This window comes from Sorex fumeus, unplaced genomic scaffold (genome assembly GCF_029834395.1).
Source record: "Sorex fumeus unplaced genomic scaffold, SorFum_2.1 ptg000024l, whole genome shotgun sequence".
NCBI classification, from domain to species: Eukaryota; Metazoa; Chordata; class Mammalia; order Eulipotyphla; family Soricidae; genus Sorex; species Sorex fumeus.
Window position 1 is genome coordinate 23,513,315 of NW_026606081.1, and position 16,691 is coordinate 23,530,005.

At 44.2% G+C, this 16,691-nt stretch overlaps 1 protein-coding gene and 1 non-coding gene across 2 annotated transcripts in view; both read right to left on the minus strand.

The window, feature by feature from the left end:
• ATR (ATR serine/threonine kinase) overlaps positions 1-16,691 on the minus strand; it is a 100,413-nt gene that overhangs the window by 44,635 nt on the left and 39,087 nt on the right. The window contains exons 22-28 of the mRNA XM_056113938.1: positions 14,945-15,151; positions 13,988-14,101; positions 11,307-11,422; positions 7,195-7,315; positions 5,077-5,214; positions 3,889-4,099; positions 1,223-1,401 (exon numbers count right to left, since the gene is read on the minus strand). Of these exons, the coding sequence (XP_055969913.1) occupies positions 1,223-1,401; positions 3,889-4,099; positions 5,077-5,214; positions 7,195-7,315; positions 11,307-11,422; positions 13,988-14,101; positions 14,945-15,151 (1,086 nt within the window). The remainder of the gene's footprint in view (positions 1-1,222; positions 1,402-3,888; positions 4,100-5,076; positions 5,215-7,194; positions 7,316-11,306; positions 11,423-13,987; positions 14,102-14,944; positions 15,152-16,691) is intronic.
• LOC130023823 (small nucleolar RNA SNORA2/SNORA34 family) lies at positions 6,799-6,931 on the minus strand. Its single transcript, XR_008792493.1, has one exon. It is a non-coding gene; the product is annotated as a small nucleolar RNA SNORA2/SNORA34 family (small nucleolar RNA).

Consider the following 16,691-nt stretch of genomic DNA (forward strand, 5'->3'; position numbering starts at 1 on the left):
AAATGGGCACTGGTGGAGGGAAGGGTATTTGATCATTGTACAATTGAAACCCAAGCACAAAAATTTGTAAATCTACAACTGTACCTCATGGTGTTTCACTAACAAAAATTTTAAAAAAAAGAAAAAAAAAGTGGCCACCTGCTGCTGTGAGGGTAAGACAGGACAAAAGGGCCCAGAAGGATAGTCTGGCAGACAGAGAACTGGTCTTGTGTGAGACTGACCCGGGTTAGGTCCACAGCACCCCATGGTCCCCCACATCTTACCAGAAATGATTTCGGAGTGCAGAACTAGGAGTAGGGCCTGAGCAATGCTGCCCATAGCCCCATATCACCTCCTCCAAAATCAAACAAAAAAATAGGATTGGAAAGTTTACTTTTTTTTTTTTGCTTTTTGGGTCACACCCGACAATGCACAGGGGTTACTCCTGGTTCTGCACTCAGGAGTTCCTCCTGGCAGTGCTCAGGGGACCATATGGGATGCTGGGAATCGAACCTGGGTCGGCCGCGTGCAAGGCAAACGCCCTACCTGTTGTGCTATCTCTCCAGCCCCCTGGAAAGTTTACATTTTATTTTCTAACATGGAGGACACTGATTTTCTTAACAAGAACAGTGTCAGGTAGAATGAGAAAGGCTTGGAATGGGCAGAGAATAAATGGGAATAAAGAACTGAGAAAAGGGAAGATGGAACATCCTTGAAAGACTGGCTACAAAGCAGGGCTGGAGAAACGAGGAGGGCATTTGCCTTGCACGTGGTTCACCGGGGATCAATCCTTGGCACCCCAGATGGTTCCCCGAGCACCACCGGGAGTCAGGAGTTACCCCTGAGCATCACTGAGGGTAGCCCCCAAACACACACACAGCTGGTATGAAGGAGATACAACGATGGTCTGGCTTTCACCACTCAGCTGGTATCTTTCAGTCGTCAGAGCCGAGGCAGAGAGCAGCTCCCAGAGCACTTACTGCAGCTGTTCCACCCACTCAGCCATCCCACCCACCTGGAGAGTAAACGTGCTTCCTCAGGGCTTCCCATTCCTCTCCCTCAGATATTTCACCAAACTGCCATTTACCTCTTCCTCTCTCTTCTTAGCTTCAGAGGTGTGGAGAGCGAGTACCTAGCTTGGCAGCTAACGCATTCAATAAACAGCTCAATAAAATCAACCATAAAAACTTGAAAGACTGGCACACAAAACACTGCGGGGAAGTCGAGTATACTCATCTCACACCTGCAAAAATCCAAGATGCTCCTGGATATTTTGCTTCTTTTCCGTGATGAACGATTCGAAGTGCATCACCGCTCGAGTGTACGCTTTGGAGCGGAAGGAGGCCACGGCCAGAGCGTCCTGCGGGATGAGGTCCAGGAAGCGAGTCACACTCCGCAAGTCCTCGTGGTCTGCAGTGGAGACTGACAGGAGGGTCGAGTCATCAGGGACAGCCAGAGAAGCTGACAAGGAGTTCCTGTCACTTGACGCTCGGTCTATTTCATGCCGTGAAATGTACTGGGGTCCATACACAGAGTGACCTCGGGGGGTTCTGCGCCATCCCCGTTACTTACTCACTCTGGAGACCACCGACATGGAGTTTGGTTCCTCATGGATAAGAAGGAAGGAAACATCTATCCAGCCTCCCTTACAACGTTACTGTTTAAAAAATGTAAATCTAGACTGAATATTGAAAAGACAAAGATACAAAAGACTAAAAAGATGAATTCTTTATTATTGATCACTGTCACTGTCCTCCCATTGTTCATCGATTTGCTTGAGCGGGCCCAGTAACACCTCCATTTTTTGAGACTTGTTGCTATTGTGTTTGGCATATTGAATACGTCACAGGTAGCTTGCCAGGCTTTGCCACGCGGGCAAGAAACTCTCGGTAGCTTGACGGGCTCTCCGAGAGGAATCGAACCCGGCTCGGCCAGGCTGGCTGCGCGCAAGGCAAATGCTCTATCGCTGTGCTACCACTCCAGCCCAGTATTACTGATACTTAAAAAAAAAAGTTACAGTATAGCTGTTAGGAGAAAGCACACTAATGGAAATAAAATTCTTAGTTTTAAGGTTTTTGGTTACACTGGATAGTAATTCAGAGCTTAGTCCTGACTTTAGGATTGCCGCTCACAGGAGCTCAGGGGACCACATGGGTGCCAGGGATCAAATCTAGGTTGGCCACACGCCAGGCAAATGCCCTGCCTGCTGTAATAGAGCTCCGGTCGCAAGATTTGCAACTCTTTGTAAATAATTTATTTTTCCTCTGCTGCCATTTATATTCACTATACAGTAACAATTGAAAATAAAGGGTCTTGGAAGTAAGCTCATAGGATACCAGGGTAATAGTTTTAAAGAGGCTAAGACAATATATAAATTAGATACTTCTTTTTCATTTTGGTTTTTAAATCTTCTACACCTGGCTTAAGGGCAATGAGATGCAGTGCCCACGATCAAACCCAGGCCCCCAGATGCAAAGCATGCACTTTAGTCATCTGAGGACAGCAATTTACAAATTCTTATTTAAAACATAAATCTTAACAACCCATTATAACATGCTGCACCAAGAAAAATGCCTTCAAAATTAAAATAGAGGGGCTGGAGCAATAGCACAGCGGGTAGGGCGTTTGCCTTGCATGCGGCCGACCTGGGTTCAATTCCCAGCATCTCATATGGTCCCCTGAGCACCTCCAGAGGTAATTCCTGAGTGCAGAGCCAGGAGTAACCCCTGTGCATTGCCAGGCGTGACCAAAAAAGCAAAAAAAAAAAAAAAAATTAAAATAGAAAGTCCATCTAGTAGAAATTATATAAGTGAAATAACTTATTTTACTTAAAAATTTTAAATATGAAAAATTAAAGTTTTTTAAAAATCTAAATATTAAATTAGTAGAAATATTTGGTTTTTGTGGTACTATGAAGAAATAGAATCATTTAAAAGTTGAAAGAAAATAAACGATTATCCAGATTCCAGAGGGGGGGAAATCCAGATACTTGTAAGTAAAATCATTTTTTGAAATGCAACCATTATATTTAAAACCAGTACTTGTTGTAACTGGGCTGAAGCCATAGCACAGCGGATAGGGCATTTGCCTTGCATGCAGCCAACATGGCCGACCCAAGTTTGATTCCTCCGCCCCTCTCGGAGAGCCCGGCAAGCTACCGAGAGTATCTCGCCCGCACGGCAAAGCCTGGCAAGCTCCCCGTGACGTATTCGATATGCCAAACACAGTAACAAGTGTCACAATGGAGACATTACTGGGCCCGCTCGAGCAAATCGATGAACAACGGGAGGACGGTGACAGTGACTTGCAACTGGCGTATGAACAAGAGGGAGATGCTGACAAACTGGGCAGTGAGTACTGAAAAGGCCATTTCAAGGAAGCATCCAAGTTTAGGGGGGGACAGGGCCGGAGAGCTGAACAAGCTCTGAGGTCCTGACCTGTACACATGTGGTCAGTGCCAGGTCAATCCAGGCTACACATGCGGTCCCCGGGCACACAGCAATGAGGCCAGAGCACACAGCGCCAGGAGGCCCAAGCACAGCTGGGGGTGGCCAAACCACACTCTCACCCATCTAAAATATATATATATAGACATATACCTGTATCTACACACATCTATAGGTACGTAAGAAAACAGGTCATTTAAAGTTAATACTGAAATTATAAAATTATGCAGGAAAGGGATTATTAGTATTATTGCTGCTTTTTTGGGTCATACCCGGCGATGCTGAGGGGTTACTTCTGCCTCTACACAGGCATCACTCCTGGCGGTGCTCAGGTGACCCTATGGGAAGCTGGGAATTGAACCTGGGTCGACTGCATGCAAGGCAAATGCCCTCCCTGCTGTGCTATCGCTCCAGCCCCGAGTTAAGAGATTATTAAAAGGAGAAAACAAAAGTGCCAACTCACCCAACGGGTGCACTTTGTCTCTGCTGGATTTGCTGTGTGGGAACTTCTCAGCGTTGAGGGCCTGGAGCCTGTGCCGGGCCCACTGGGCGAGGTGGTCGAGCATGGAGAAGACGGTCTGGGTGCTGAGCTGGCACAGGTCCGAGGCACTGTCCTGCGCGGCTGGGGCACACTCATCATCGTGCTTGAGAACCGCCATCATCTCTGCATAAACCTGGAAGAATTCACTGTTACCTGACACAGAAGACCACGTATTTCAAGGCTATAATTTCTTCCAAAAGGAAAAACAATTCTGCCGTAAACTGGCGCTAAACTATCCTTCTTGTAATGTTCCTCATAATCTAAATATTAATCTACTGCAATTGTTTTAATATTGACACAGTACTTCACATCTGTAAAAATTAATTTCAGGATCACTGATGAAAGACAGTTATCTGCAATTCTTCTTGTACATAATACAAGAACTGCAACATGAGAAAACAAACAGAATCAACTGCATTTACAGAAAAGGGCCTGGAGATAGTCATGACAAATTAGTGACAGTGACGATCCTGGGATGTCAGAGCAGAAACAGTAGCCAAAGGTACATTTTGACTTAACATGACTTTTATATCAGCACAATAATGATGCCAATTAACAGTAATCTGAGGGGGCCCCGGGGATCTAACGTGGCTTTGTAAGGAAGATGCAGGGTCTCAGATGGGAGGACACACCCAGAGCCTCAGCAGCAGGTCCTGACTGACCTTTGAGAAGTTATAGAAACTGAAAGAGAGGAAACAAAGTAACATTTTCAAAAAAGTTACATCAACTTGAAACATCTCAAGAAGCCATAATTTTTGCTGTTGGATTTGGGGCCCTATCGTGGGTGCTGGGGCAACCCGACCTTGTTGCCCCTGTTCCTCCTGGTGGTGCTGGGGTATCGCAGGGCCCCAGGTCAAACCTGCAGGGGGCTTCTGCACAGAAGCTAATGCTCCAGCCTGCTGGGCTGGCTCACAGCTCCGCCAAGTCTGTGATGTAGCATTTACTTCCCAATGTTCCACACGAAGCATGGTAGAATTCTGAACAAACCACAGATCTTTAAAAGCAAATTTTGTAAAAGCAGTTAAACAGGCACACGCACAGGTGCACTTTTCCTGCCATCTCCAGGGAATCAGGTAACGACGCACAAAAGGACAGAAAATGACCTCTCACCTCTTGCTGATCCTCCTGATTACACCCCAGCAGGACGTACACGAGGATATGAGGGAGGAGGTAGATGGTCACCTTGAAATCATGCTTCATCATGATGCTGCAGCATGTGAAGATTTTACTGGCAAGTTCATGCCGGACCTGTCATGGCGGGCGGGTGAAGGGGCGTGAGGGGTTTTCTGAAGTCCACTGCCTGATCCACGGCGGAACCGACAAGCGCAGGGTCTTCCCTCATGAGGCTTCTGGATCAGCACCGCGGTTGCCCCGAAGGCAGTGCCCAGAGGGGCTCCCAGAGCCCACAGCGTGAACCCCGCATCCTGGACCATCCCCTGGACACTCATCCAAAATGCTCGCACTGTTAGATTAGCTTTCTCAACTACACTACTGCATGTTAGCGATCAGATTCTGATAATCAAGAAACTGAAAATTAAATTGCTTGAGGTCAGTTTTAAATTCACTCTACCATTCTGTTTATTAACATGCTTGTTCTCTTATAAAATGTTACAGGATTTTTCCTTCTACAGAATTAAGTATTTCACTTAAAATAACTAGAAAGTTCTAGACTGGAAGTCATTACTCTAACGGTACTCTACATTTCACACTGTGTGTTCATAAAATAAAAAAACTTTCTTAAAATTAGCAGGTATAGGGGCTGGAGCGATAGCACAGCGGGTAGGGCGTTTGCCTTGCACGGAGCCAATATGGCTGACACAGGTTCGATTCCTAGCATCCCATATGGTCCCCCGAGCACTGCCAGGAGCAATTCCTGAGTGCATGAGCCAGGAGTAACCCCTGAGCATCGCTGGGTGTGACCCAAAAATAAAAATAAATAAATAAATAAAAATTAGCAGGTATAAATTATTACAAATGGTCTATGCAATAATTAACAAATGTGAATTAAAAATTAAAGTGAATTTCAATTTAAACATTTTATTAGAACACAGTTATCATTTCATGCATTTGAAATCTCACATCAGGAAAATAATAATATTTCATTTTTTTAAAATAAAATTTTATTTTAAAAATCTTTTTTTATTTTGAAGAGAGTTTAGATGGGTCCCCTTTTTGAAGTAGCCACTGAGGAAAAAAATATTTTTCATTATATATAAAGAATTTTTAAAAAATCACTTCCTTTCAAGGGGAGCAGGGTGAGTTTCCCTCCCCGCCCCGACCAGGGCTCTGGCAGCCGAAGACCTCCAGAACCAGCAACCACCATGCTGAGACCACTCTCCACATGCATGAAGGTACCGGCAGAGGAACAAAGGCATGCAGGTCCCGGGGCTGAGATCTCCAAGCCTGCTCGGATCGGGGCTGAGCATCTTCCACCCAGATCCTCCATCTTCCAGTAGGCAGGGGTCACACCCACCAACTGCCCCCCCCCCCCCCCATCCGTGTAATCCCATCAACGGCCAAGTCCCAGAGACCATAAAACCCAGCTCCTGGAAGCGACATTTTATTATCTCATTCCTACTTTGGACAAACTGGCAGGTTACTGAATGTAACCTGCCCACACGGCAGAGTCTGGCAAACTCCCCGTGGCGTACCCAAATATGCCAAATACCAGTAACAATGATGGGTCTCATTCTCCTAACCCTGACAGAGCCTTGAATATGGCACTTTTTAAAAACATCTCAGGGCTAGGATGAAGGAGACGTTACTGGGGCCTGCTCGAGACAATCGATGAACAACAGGATGGTCGTGATCGCGATCCTTTCATTTATTTCCAGATGTTTCTCATGAACTGAACATTCCATTTCCAAAATTATGAAATGGTTACGAGACCACTGAAAGACATTCCTCTAGGCTCCTGCTTGAAACCCACAGCTCTGGCAAACTGCCGGCCTCGAGTCAAGGCCGACATTTACATCCTCTTAAAGACTGTTGTTTCATGTAAACTATGTAAACTAACATAATATAAGAGATACTTTACAAACACATTAATGCCATAATTGATAAAATAATTCCCTTCTTTCCCAGAAGCTGCTACTAGTAACAACAGAGAAATCATTTCTGTCTACTAGTAACAATTCTGCATCATCACAAATGTACCAGTGCCTGCTATGTGTTACGTGGTCAAATGTTCTGGTTTTTGAGGTAACAGATTCTGGAGAGCACTCTTACCTTTGTTATGAGGTAGCCTGCCCAAGACGCTGACCACTCGGCAAAGTGATTACCTAGTTTACTTAAAAAAATTGGCTTCTTTACTCCGGACCAGTCTGTAGACTTCTGAGAACTTTTATATCTGTAATTGTGAAAATGCGTTTATTAAAAATATGCGAACATATATTCACCTGTTAAGAACCCTAGTCCATAGAGAAAACAGCTAAGAACCGACACTGAACCCTCTGCCATGTGGTCACTGAGTCTCCCTCAGGCCACTTTCCTGGCTGGGGAGAGAGCTCAAGGCAGGGTGGCCGCACTGCACCTGCAGGCCCAGAGCAAGCCCCGGAACAGTCCCAGGCCCATGGGCGCTGCAGGTTACAAGCAAAAACCAGAATGAAAAAGAAAGAGACGGGAAAATACTCTTCAATACCCTTCAGGCCAGATGTGAGGCAGCACTTCAAGGGGCCAGGGCCTGTCTCCTCCTCCCTAACCCTTTCACGGCACTCCAAGTTGGTTCCTGTATGAGGAGATTTATTCCTGTGAAATCCAGTCATCCAAGCACACGACTCTCGACCTCGAGCATCTGTCAATTGGATGATCAAACTCACTGGCTCGCTCGATGCCTTTCTTCTTCTCAAAGCCCTCCTGAGCCAACGGACTTCAACTCAACACTCGCCAGTGCTGATTTCTCTTCCTTATTTATGGGACTCCCTTGTCAATGCAAGGACACCTGTATCCACGATGCATAATTTAAACACTTTACGGTCCTTAGCTTTCTAAGCTTCCAGCTCTCTCACCCAGTGAAGCTGACTTTCTCTCCGAGATCTCCTTCCCTCGACCCAACTAATCCCCGAGATCTCCTTCCTTAGACCCAACTAGCCCCCGCATCTATACAACTCCACTTCCAGGCCTGCCGGCTGCTGGTGCAGGCCCCCACTCCAGGTCCCTCCCCATGATACTCTCTACCTACTCCACAGCCCGTCGTCTGAACAGCAGTTCCACACACCAAACTCCCAAACCTTAGACCAACCCAAATGTTTTCACTAAAATGATACACACGCTACTACACTCAGAGTGGAAAGTCACGGAACTTCGGAGATTGACCCTGTGCTCAGGGTCACTCCTGGAGGTTCTTGGGGGACATACGGGGTGTCCGGTGGAACCTGGACTGGCCACGAGCAAGGCAAGCGTCCTCCCTGCTGCACTGTCTCACCTGTCCCAAGAAAGATCTCATCCCCGCGGGACTAAGCCCCGAGCAGGCACGGCTCCCGCCCTGGAGTACCCGCCAGGGCCTGTCCAGGTCGCCACCCCCCACCCCCACAGGACCCTCTCTCAACGCTGCTCAGCATCCACAGATCTGCTTTCACAACTACAGCTGAAGAGCACTTCTGGAGGAAAGTGGCTCTCTTTCTAATCTCCAACATAAGGTTATGGAACAATATGTACAACAAATGTCCTATAGCCAAGGTCCTCAGCAAACATGTCTGAAGTTTCTGGAACTTGAAAAATCCAATAGGCACTCAGTTAACCTTCACAACTTGGGATCATCATGAATATGATTCACTGTACATACACACCAGAATTTACAGTGAATTTAGAAAACTGCCACTATTTAGGTACAGGTCTGCTTCGAATCCCATCCTGATGTTTTCTCCTAAAAGAACTTCTCTGGCAACTCTGAACTGCAGTTTATCTAATTCTAAAAAAAAATAAAAGAATCTCAGATTTCCTGACTGTACATCAACAGCCCAATTTAAAAAATTTAGAGTATAGGAATATGACTTTAATTTAGGGCAGCAAAACCAAAGCTCTGCTTTCAAAAAAATCCCTTATTTCTCACAGCCCTCTGGAGCAAGTATCAAGCTTTCCAAGCTAGAAAACTGATCCCACTATTAGCTCCTTTATTATCTTGTTGTTTCAAAAAGTGGGTCAATTCATTAATAGTGTTTGCTAATGATACCCTATTTTAACAAGGCAACATCTTAATGAGCAGATCCTATGGGAATAAATCTAATTTCCATGATTGCATGGACTTACTACAGTACTCCAAGCTCTTGGACAAAAAGATTGAAAGATCCTAAGAATTCTTCTTTTGCTAATATCACACTTATAAATGATTACCTAAACGTTTTCTTATTAAAAAAAAACAAAAAGTAGGCAAAATATGTTGGATTCTAATAAAATATTAAATATAGTACTAAGAAGGTAGATGTTAACTTTGGCTCCTTATAAAATACGTAATAGCTATCATACATGCTTTTAAGGAAAGCAAGGAATTTATTAAAAAAAATAAGACCCCCCCCCAAAAAAGGGCTGGAGGGATAGTACAGAGGGCAAGGTACATTCCTGCATGTGGCCTACCCAGATCTGATCCCCTCACCCCCCTCATCCTATATGGTCCCCCGAGCACCGCCAGGAGTAATTCCTGAGTGCAGAGCCAAGAGTAATCTCTGAGCATCATCAGGGGTGGCTCCAAAGACCCAAAAGATGGGACTGAATAAACTTTTTATCAATTAAAACCCAAGTACTCTGCTTATCTACTTTTCATATTATCTCCTCTATTCCTAACAATGATCTTACAAGATAAGTAAAATACATCCATACACTCAAGATTTAAAAAAAAAAAGAAAGAAAGAAAAGGAAAGAAAAATAAGATTTGAAAGCATCAAGTAATTGGCAAAACCTGAAAGCTAGCAAGGTTCAAATGTGGGCATCTGAGACGCCAAAGGCAATAAACGTTCCCCTAGAGCACAGAGCTCTGGAGTAGCTGTCTGCTGTCCCAAAGAGAGAACAAGGTGCAGCGAGAGCGCTAGGGCCGAGAGCAGCGGCTCCCAGTGATGGCCAGACTCATCCCGGACACTGCACAGGGAGTGGCCCCAGCAACCACTGCAGTGTACATCTGAGTTACACACTGTGATAGTCAGCAAACAGGCACATCTTCTGAAAGGAAAAACCACACTGAAACTCAACTCTGGCTTTACCCTAACGAACCTTTTTGTTCTGTTTTGGGGCCACACCCAGTGAGGCTCAGGGATCACTCCTGGCAGTGCTTGGGGGACCACATGGATTCTGGGGATTAAACCCAGGTCAGCTGTGTGCACAGCAAGAATCCTGCCCACTGTGTTATCTCTCCAGCCCACACAAAAATATTTTTGAATATTTTTCAAAGAAATGATAGTATACTTTAAAAGATTCTAAATAGGCATCTAGCAAATAAGTCCGAAACAAAGTGCTTATAAACAATTTTGCTACTAGCCGAGCTATTGTGCTAAAAATTAATAAGATGTAAAAAAGTAATTTATCCAAGTTAACAAATCTGGGCTGGAGTGATAGCACAGCGGTAGGGCGTTTGCCTTGCACGCAGCCAACATGGCCGACCCGAGTTCGATTCCTCCGCCCCTCTCAGAGAGCCCGGCAAGCTACCGAGAGTGTCTCGCCCGCACGGCAGAGCCTGGCAAGCTCCCCGTGACGTATTCGATATGCCAAACACAGTAACAACAAAGCCTCCAATGGAGACGTTACTGGGCCTGCTCGAGCAAATCAATGATCAACGGGAGGGCCTTTACCTTTACCTTTAACAAATCTATTAAACCTGTTTTATTTAGAGTATTTAATTACGTCTTCCAACTACAAAATAATTTATAATTCTGTGAATTTCAGTCCAAAGAAAGGTATTAAAACTTTAAGTTAGAACATACTTTCTGTTTGGGGGACACACCCCATTGTGCTCAGGGTTTACTCTGGACGCTGAGCCCACGGGTCACTCCTGGCTTGCCTGGGATCTGGGGACCCGGGGAACGAACCAGGCTGGCTACGGGCAAGGCAAGCACTGAACCGCTGTACTATGTCTCTGGCCCCGAGCAAATACTTTCAAGCAGAGGGAGAAAATATGAAGGAAAATTAGTAGGGTTGGAAATCTCTAAATCTCTAGTTTGGGTTGATAAAGGCTCGAGGATCAGCTTTGAACTAATAATTAACTCATGTTCATTGTACCTATCAACTCTATAAATCATGGTGGGAAACAGACATTAGAACATATTTTAATGCCCCCCAAAAGTCATGCCAAAATAATACTGGATTCTTAAGGTCAAACAGAATTTTATGAAAATGGTGTTAATGAATCTACAGACCTAGTGTTTAGATGAGGTTCCAGTATTTCTCGTACATGTTCAGGAAACCTTCTCCACAGCTGGTAACCTGGGCCATCATTCTGCATTTCTCGACAGCCATAAATAGAAAGTAACTCCTACAAATACACAATTCACATGTAAACACCTAGTGAAGCAGATAAACCTCTACATTTTCAATAACATGCTGTAGCATATTCACAAGTGCATAGAAAAATACATGGAATTTTAACACCGTGGAGTTGGGCGATTGTTTTGGAAATACACCTCAATGCTAAAACCATATTGATTATTTACTCAAGGTGAAAAAGCTGTGGAAGCGTCTGAACATAAAGTAGCCTAAATATGCAATATACGTGAGATAGTACATAAAGTAAGATATAGAAGACAGTAAAATAAAAAAGATAGTGGACTTAACATTCTGAAAACAAGAAAATAACATTCAGGCAAAAACTATAAAAACTGTTACCTCAATAGAATATGATTTTATCTTACATTATTTCATCTGTCTGCTGAATTGTTCCCAAACAACGTATAAACGTACTATTTTTATTCTCATCTTTCCTCTTCAACACAACCACATTTTTCAGGGGAGTCTGTGCAATTTCCTCTCTGCTATGTATTATTTTTTATTTTGGTTTTGTGGCTATAGCACGTGGCTTAGGAGCCCGTAAGCCGTGCAGGGATTCAAACCAAGGGTGCAGCCACAGTTACGCGCTGGGCCAATGTCCTTACATCTGCACTCTCTCTCTCTGGCCCTCCACAATATATTCTTAAAATCGCTCCAGTAAGGCATTACACTGCACAGAAACTGCTCAACGAGGCCAAACGTCCACTAGGTGATGAGAGTGCATGGTCCATCCCCAACCCTCACACAACTGCATCTCTCGGCAGAGTGAACACAGAGTCTCTCCATTCTCTGAGGGGGGCTTCATTCCGGGCTCCTTCTGGCACCTTCCGTGCTCCTCCACGTCCCACGACTCTTCACTGTCTGAGCCCAGTCACTAGAACCCTGAGCTCTTGCATTTGTGACCTCTCTTGACCATAGCATTTAGATTACACTTCAACGTCTCTATAATAAAAAAATCTGAAATCTAGATTTCTTGCCATGAATTTCAAGCCTAATAAAAAAACTTAACTTAAAAAAAAATTACCAAGAAAGTCAAGGGCCAAAGCGGTAACATAGCAGGCAGGACACTGGCCTCGCATGCAGCCGACCCAGCTTCGATTCCTGGCTGTCCCCCAAACCTGCCAGGTGTAGCCCCTTAGAATCACCAAATGTGGCCCCAAAACAAAACAAAAAAGACAATAAAAAAATTAGTACACTGCTACTTTCCACTATATATTATATCGAAATATGTCTTTAAATAGTAACAAAAATGGACAAAAATCTAGAGAAAATTGGCAAAAAAATAATAAAGAATGCTAAACTTTCATAATTAAATGTAAATAATTTTTTTAATCTTGCATTAATTGATATTTAAAAGTTGCATTAATTGATATTTAAAAGTTTTTAAAAGGTAGGCTGGAGCAATAGCACAGTGGTAGGGTGTTTGCCTTGTGCACAGCCAGCCTGGCTGAGCTGGGTTCGATTCCTCCGCCCCTCTCAGAGAGCCCGGCAAGCTACTGAGAGTATTTCGCCCGCATGGCAAAGCCTGGCAAGCTACCTGTAACATATTCGATATGCCAAACACAGTAACAACGAAGTCTCAAAATGGAGGCGTTACTGGGCCCGCTCGAGCAAATTGATGAACAACGGGAGGATAGGTTAGCCAATGAGAGTATAAATTGAAACTTTTTTTAAAAAGTGTCAGATTATAAACACTGCATTTACTCTGCGATGTATTTCAACTTCTAAATATTTACATTACTAACATATTCACTCAAGTGTTCCAAAATAAAGTGTGTTCTTTAAATCAGTGGTGAGGGTGATTTTTCAACGCTAGTACACAGAACAGTTTGCCAGAATACAGGGTTGAAAACCACTGCTGCAAATCACTTTCTTTGAAAGCAAACACTGACCACAACCTCGATGTGTTAAATAATGTTCATACTGTATATATATATATATATATATATATATATATATATATTACTGACATGGGAAATTATCGACTATTTTTTGCAGTGATGAGGATCAAACTCAGGACCTCACACAGGTTACTGCTGAACTATATCCCAACCTAAGGCACATACATTAGAAAAGAAAATCAGGAGTCAATGAGCTAGTCCAGTGGGGAAGGCACTTGCCCCACCTGCAACTGACCTAGTTTTGATCCCCACACTCCATATGGTCCCCAAGCATCCCCAGGACTGATTCCTGTAAGCACTGTGGCCTGCCAGGTGTGGGCCCAAAACAAAAACAAAAGAGTGCACGCGCACACACACACACACACATATTGGGGTGGGGGAGGGAGAGAGAGAGAGAGAGAGGGAGAGAGAGAGACAGACAGACAGACAGACAGAGGAAGAGAGAAAAGAGGTTCGTGTTACAGAACACCATAATTAATATGATTTCCTTTAATGAAGAAAACATTAATCTTCTAAGAGGGTCAACTTCCATACTTATTTTTTTCCATAGACTTCTATTTCTTAATGAAAATGAAAAAACACAATCTTCCAAAGCATAATCACATCACCCTGAGTCACTTTTAGCAATTCCCATTAATGACTCGTGACTCTACCTGAATGGCATAGGCAGCTGAATCTTGGGCTCGGCTGTTATCCGCGTAGGCAAGGTAAGCTCTTGTGAGCTCCATCAGTAATCCATAGGCGAAGTTTGAATCTTCTACTCCAGTCTGAAAAAAGGAAAGGGGAAAAAGCAAGGATCACGCAGGTGAATTTTTAAAGGTGCATCATCTCTTTCATGGTTAATTTAACATAGTTGTTGAACACAGTTCACTTAACAAAGTGAATTTAACTTAGAAACGGAAAAAGGAGGAAGGTATGAACCGAATTTATTACCAACACCAAAACATTTAGCTAAGACGCCAAATCTAAGGTTTCGAGCCTATTTATGAAGTATATTGGAACGATTCAATGTTTACATAGCTCTTACAATTTGTGTATTTTTGTTGGATTCTAAGAAAAGTGTATTGTATGTATATATCGTATAAAAGTATCCGTATAACCATATACAGTGCAAGAAATTATTTTGATATAGCTTCTTCTGGTACACTGACACATGAAAAGTTCTTCTCTTTTTTGTAAACAGAATTTCCCACATTCATGTAGGCATGTTAACTCTTTTATACACATACACTTCTAGAATCCGCTTGGGATGTGGAACTAGAGAGTATCATGTTAAGTGGTTCAGAAGAAGGGCAAACACAGGATGAGCTCACCTATCTGTGGAATACAGAATCCAAGAGAACACAAGGTATTGAAGGAATAATTCGATCACTCGACCTCAGAATACGGGAAGGACAACGACAGAGAGGGAGAAAGATCGAGGGCATGGCAAGAAGTGGAAGGGAAGCACGGGTCAGTTCTGCAGCAGCACTGCAATGGCGTGACCCTGGATGCCACCTAAATGACCACCTTCATTCTATCACGCTGCCACTAAGAATGCCGCGACTAGATCTTTGTAAATAAACGAAGATGGAAAACTCTTCTTGAAAATCCAAACTATCAACACTTACCACAAATGTGAAATCTTTCCCTTGGGTTTCAGCTGTTGAGAAATCAAGGCGACCTGGGTCTATGGCCCCCAACTCCCCTAAGCACTCCCCACACAGCAGCCGGGCCTGAGAGTTGGCATCCTGGCAGCCCTTCAGGAGAACCGTCACCAACTGGGAGATAACAGGTTCCACTGTTTCACTGTCCGTTGCATATTTTATTAGTTTTTCCTAAAAAAAAAAAAAAGTTGTAAACTAGAAAGTTTACATGTTACTTCTACAAACTGGCCCATTCTTCAAACTAAAAAGTTTCTAGATGAAGAAGTACATGATAGGACAGGAGGAACCCCAAGAACTGGAAGACGTCTGGCACGTGGAGAACCCAAACAGTCTCCCTGACACTCCATGGCCACTCAGCCCTGCCAGAGGAACCGTGTCAGCACAAGAAGCACAGCATCACTGGGCAGGACACTGGGCCATTGGGCTCACAGAGATGGGCTGAGGCTGCTGGAGTGGCCCTGTGGGCCCCTGGGTGCTCAGGAACACTCCAGAGGACTCTGGAGCACTCCCCATATTTCCTGAGTGCAGAGGCAGGAGTAACCCTTGAGCATCACTGGGTGTGACCCAAAAAAGCAAAAAAAAAAAATTGAAACGATTTTTTTTTTGCTTCCATGGTTTATTTCCAAAAAGAATATATAATATCCCTTACTGAAGTAATATATAATATATATAATATCCCTTATTGAAGGAATAATTCGATCACTCGACCTCAGAATATGGGAAGGACAACGACAGAGGGAGAGAGATCGAGGGCATGGCAAGAAGTGGAAGGGAAGCACGGGTCAGTTCTGCAGCAGCACTGCAATGGCGTATAGATACATTTCTGTATCTCGGGAGTGTTTCAAAGTATCACCTAAATGATTTATAATTTTCCTGTTTTTTCCCTTGGAAGGGGGTGGGCTGTTTTGGGCCCCCTTGACAGTGCTCAGAGTTGTTCTACCACCATGTGCTCAGGGATCACTCCTGGCAGTGCTGGGGCCCTGAGGCGCGGGGATCGAATCCAGGTTGGTCACATGCAAGGCTAGTTCCTCAGCCGCTATACTACTTTTTCGGCCTTGATATACTTCCTGTTACACACAATCCTAAGGATTGTTGTTTTCTACTGCTAATCTGAATTTTTCTGTTTACAAAGATTTCGTGTGTACATGCTAACTTTCATTTTTCTATCCTCTGAATTATCTACAGTAGCTTTGCTCTAAGCGAACATTTGCTGATAATGCAAATGTTTTCCATGTTCCAGATCATTTTACCTCTTCTCTAACTCTTTTTCTTTTTTTTTCTTTTGCTTTTTGGGTCACACCCGGCAATGCACAGGGGTTACTCCTGGTTCATGCACTCAGGAATTACCCCTGGTGGTGCCCAGGGGACCCTATGGGATGCTGGGAATCAAACCCGGGTTGGCGGCATGCAAGGCAAACGCCCTACCTGCTGTGCTATCACTCCAGCCCCTCTTCTCTAACTCTTAACCCTGCTGGCTTCTTTGGTCTAACCTCATCAGGTGATTCTTCCAACTGAACTGTGAAACCGTTGTATCACAGGGAGCTGGACAGATAGTCCAGCAAGTAGACTGGATTAGGTCTAGATCTAACCGCCCCAGGCTTGATCCCCGGCACCCTCTCTGGTCCCGAGGCCTGCCAACAGTGATCCTAGAGTGCAAAGCCCGAGTGGCCAAGCACAGTGGGCTGTGGCCCCAAAACTTGAAGATAAAAAA